The sequence below is a fragment of the Octopus bimaculoides genome, chromosome 5 (genome assembly GCF_001194135.2).
Source record: "Octopus bimaculoides isolate UCB-OBI-ISO-001 chromosome 5, ASM119413v2, whole genome shotgun sequence".
Lineage (NCBI taxonomy): Eukaryota > Metazoa > Mollusca > Cephalopoda > Octopoda > Octopodidae > Octopus > Octopus bimaculoides.
In genome coordinates, this window is record NC_068985.1 from 13,738,347 (window position 1) to 13,741,790 (window position 3,444).

Genomic DNA, 3,444 nt, shown 5'->3' on the forward strand with positions numbered 1-3,444 from the left:
ATATATATATATACAACGGGCTCGTTTCAGTTTCCGTTGACCTAAATCCACTCACAAGGCTTTGGTTGGCCCAAGGCTATAGTAGAAGACACTTGCCCAAGGTGCCACGCAGTGAGACTGAACCCGGAACCATGTGGTTGGTAAGCAAGCTACTTACCACACAGCCACTCCTGCACCTGAAGAACCTTTTAGTTTCTTGGTAAAATAGGATTACATATACAGAAGTCATGCATGGAACTTACCAATGCCAGCAGCATCAGCAACAAATTTCATTGTACAGACATGAACTGAAGTAGATCAATCACTAAGGAAATGACAGGGCACTGGGAGATGTGGTGATTTGCTGTACATGATACGAAGCATTAAACTAAGTCAAATCATTGTCTTCCATATATACAGGCTTGTCCTTTTCGATGCCAGTGCCACTTATAAAGCAGCCGTACCAGTGCTGCATTAAATGCACCCGTGTTGGTGCCGCAGAAACACACCTGTGTTAGTAACATGTGAAAAGCATCTGGCTCATTCTGTTAAGAGGCTGGTGTTAGGAACAGCATCCAGCCGTAGAAACCATACCACAAGAGACAACTGGAGTCTGTAGAGTTTCCTGCTAGCACTGACAGCGGAAAGGACCAGCCTGTATGTGTGGAAGACAGAGAACACAAGCACATTACATCATCATCATTTAATGTCCCCTTTCCATGTTGGCATGGGTTGGACGGTTCAATATTAAATGATGATGATGTAATGTGCTTGTGTTCTTTTGTCTTCCCCCGTAGGATCATCTACAGCCAATTACACCATGGTCACAGTATGGATGAAGGGCTAAAGGAACAGTTCAAAAGCCAGCTGAGGACCACTCTGAAGAGGATTAACATTGATTCATCAAGAGTAGGAGACACCACTACCAACTGTTCCTTTTTGGCATTCTTAAAGTTGGATCAAGGTGACAAGCTGGCAGAATTGTTGTCATGAAGGCGGTGAGCTGGTAGAAACATTAGCGCGCAGGGAGCAATGCTTTACATTCTGAGTTCAAATTCCGCCGAGGTCGACTTTGCCTTTCATCCTTTCGGGATCTATAAATTAAGTACCAGTTACGCACTGGGGTCAATGTAATCGACTTAATCCCTTTGTCTGTCCTTGTTCGTTTCCCACTATGTTTAGCCCCTTGTCGGCAATAAAGAAATAAGAATTGTTGTTATGCCAGGTAAAATGCAGAGTGGCATTTTTGTTGACTTTACATTCTGAGTTCAAATGCCACCAGGGGTCAATTTTGCTTTTCGTCCTTTCAAGGTTGATCAAATGAAATTGACTTCCCCCCCCTTCTTGACCCTGTGCCAAAATTTGAAATCATTCTAACATTTGGATCAGGGATCGAAGATATGGTTGACCACTACTTTTAGCACAGACAGCTGACCTTTATTTGATGTCATTGACTTGAGTGACCAGTATGGTATCCTGTCACACTTGACCATCTGTGAATGAATTCCAATATTTTAAATCCAGGTTTGTCCCCATTAACAGGGGTGGCCAGATCTACCTCACTCTTACAGCAACCACTCTAACACCATCTCACCCAGTTTTGGCCATCCTCCCTCCTCAAGCCAACCCTCCCAATCTCCTTCTCCACCTGTCCCGTTCACATTTTCTTTGGTTGATCTCGCTTTCAAGGTTCATTCACTTTCAACTAAAGCACTCTCCTCAGAACATGATCTTCGTCCCTCCTCAACACATGTCCATACCACTGCACTCCATTCGCCCTTGCTAGCTGCTCCACCGATTTCTCCAACCCCAGCATCCCCATCAAATCTTCATCCGTCCTTTTAACACTTGACCATCTGTGTTCTTATGAATGCTTTGGTTTATGTTTGGAAGGATATCCAAATGTAAAAAAACCACGCCATGGTAAAAAGAAAAACAAAGGGCAGAAAGGAGTCTATGTGGTCACACTATCTGCTAGAAATAGCAACCAAATCGTCCTCAAATCACACTTTGTTTTAAAAACAGATGGAAACACTTAACGATGCCAGAACACATTTGACCATACGTTTGTTCGTTTTGAGCTAATATCATCATTTCCCCACCACCACATCTTCATCACCATCATCAACAATCATCCAAATGCTAAAAGAAATATAAAAAAAATGAAGTCAAACATACCTTGAGGCTTACGAAACTTTTCTCAAGAAGAAACGGTATTCCAGGAAACATATAAACATTACTGATACAGACTAAGGGGTATTTACTTTTCACTTTCGTTTTTGGATGGATGCCAAATTCCAGACGAGACGATTGAGGGATCTTGAGAAAAAAAATAAGAAGACAAGGAAACAGAGAATAATTAATTTCAGACTCCTAGACCGTCAAAACAACATACTCAGTTTCCTATCTTTTATCTTTTACTTGTAATAGGGTTGTGGCCATGCTAGAGCACTGACTTGAAGGGTTCAGTCAAACAAATCGACCCCACTCCTGTTACTTTTTTTTAAACCTGACACTTATTCTATCAGTTTGTTTTGCTGAACTGCTAGTTTATAGGAGCAGCGCCAATTGTCACACACACACACACACATCATCACCATCATCATCATCATCATTTAATGTTGGCCGTTCATGCTGACATGGGTTGGACGGTTTGACTGAGGACTGGCGAACCAGAAGGTGACATCAATCTCCAGTCTGATTTGGCAGAGTTTCTATAGCTGGATGCCCTTCCTAACGCCAACCACTCCGAGAGTGAAGTCGGTGCTTTTACATGCCACCGGCACGAGGCCCAGTCAGGCAGTACTGGCAACGACCATGCTCAAATGGTGTTTTTTATGTGCCACCTGCACAGGAGCAAGCCCGGCGGCACTGGCAATGACCACGCTCAAATGCTGTTTTCCACATGCTACCAGTACAGGTGCCAGTAAGGCAATGCTGGCAACGATCACACTCGAATGATGCTTTTTACATGTCACCAGCACAGGAGCGAATCAGCAGCCCTGGTAACAATCATGCACGGATGGCACTTTTAATGTTCCACTGTAATCGGCCATGTCAGCGATTTTGATTTCACTTGCCTCAACAGATATTTGCAAGCAAAGTTTACTGTCCAATGAATGAAGGATACTCATAAGTGAGCTGGTTATACACCAGTCATAGGTCATGAGTTATAAATATATATATATATATATATATATATATATATCATCATCATCAATATATATAATGAGGGACTCTCACTCAGAGTAAAAGGCAGACTGTATGACGCATGCGTACGAACAACCATGCTACATGGCAGTGAAACATGGGCTGTAACTGCTGAGGACATACGTAAGCTCGCAAGGAATGAAGCCAGTATGCTCCGTTGGATGTGTAATGTCAATGTGAATACCCGTCAGAGTGTAAGTATCTTGAGAGAAAAGCTGAACATTAGAAGCATCAGTTGTGGCGTGCAAGAGAGAC

At 42.9% G+C, this 3,444-nt stretch overlaps 1 protein-coding gene across 1 annotated transcript in view; it reads right to left on the minus strand.

The window, feature by feature from the left end:
- LOC106877219 (FAD synthase) overlaps positions 1-3,444 on the minus strand; it is a gene marked incomplete at its 3' end in the record, with an annotated part of 59,647 nt that overhangs the window by 53,362 nt on the left and 2,841 nt on the right. The window contains exon 3 of the mRNA XM_052968011.1: positions 2,158-2,298. Coding sequence (XP_052823971.1) covers positions 2,158-2,298 — 141 coding nt within the window. The remainder of the gene's footprint in view (positions 1-2,157; positions 2,299-3,444) is intronic.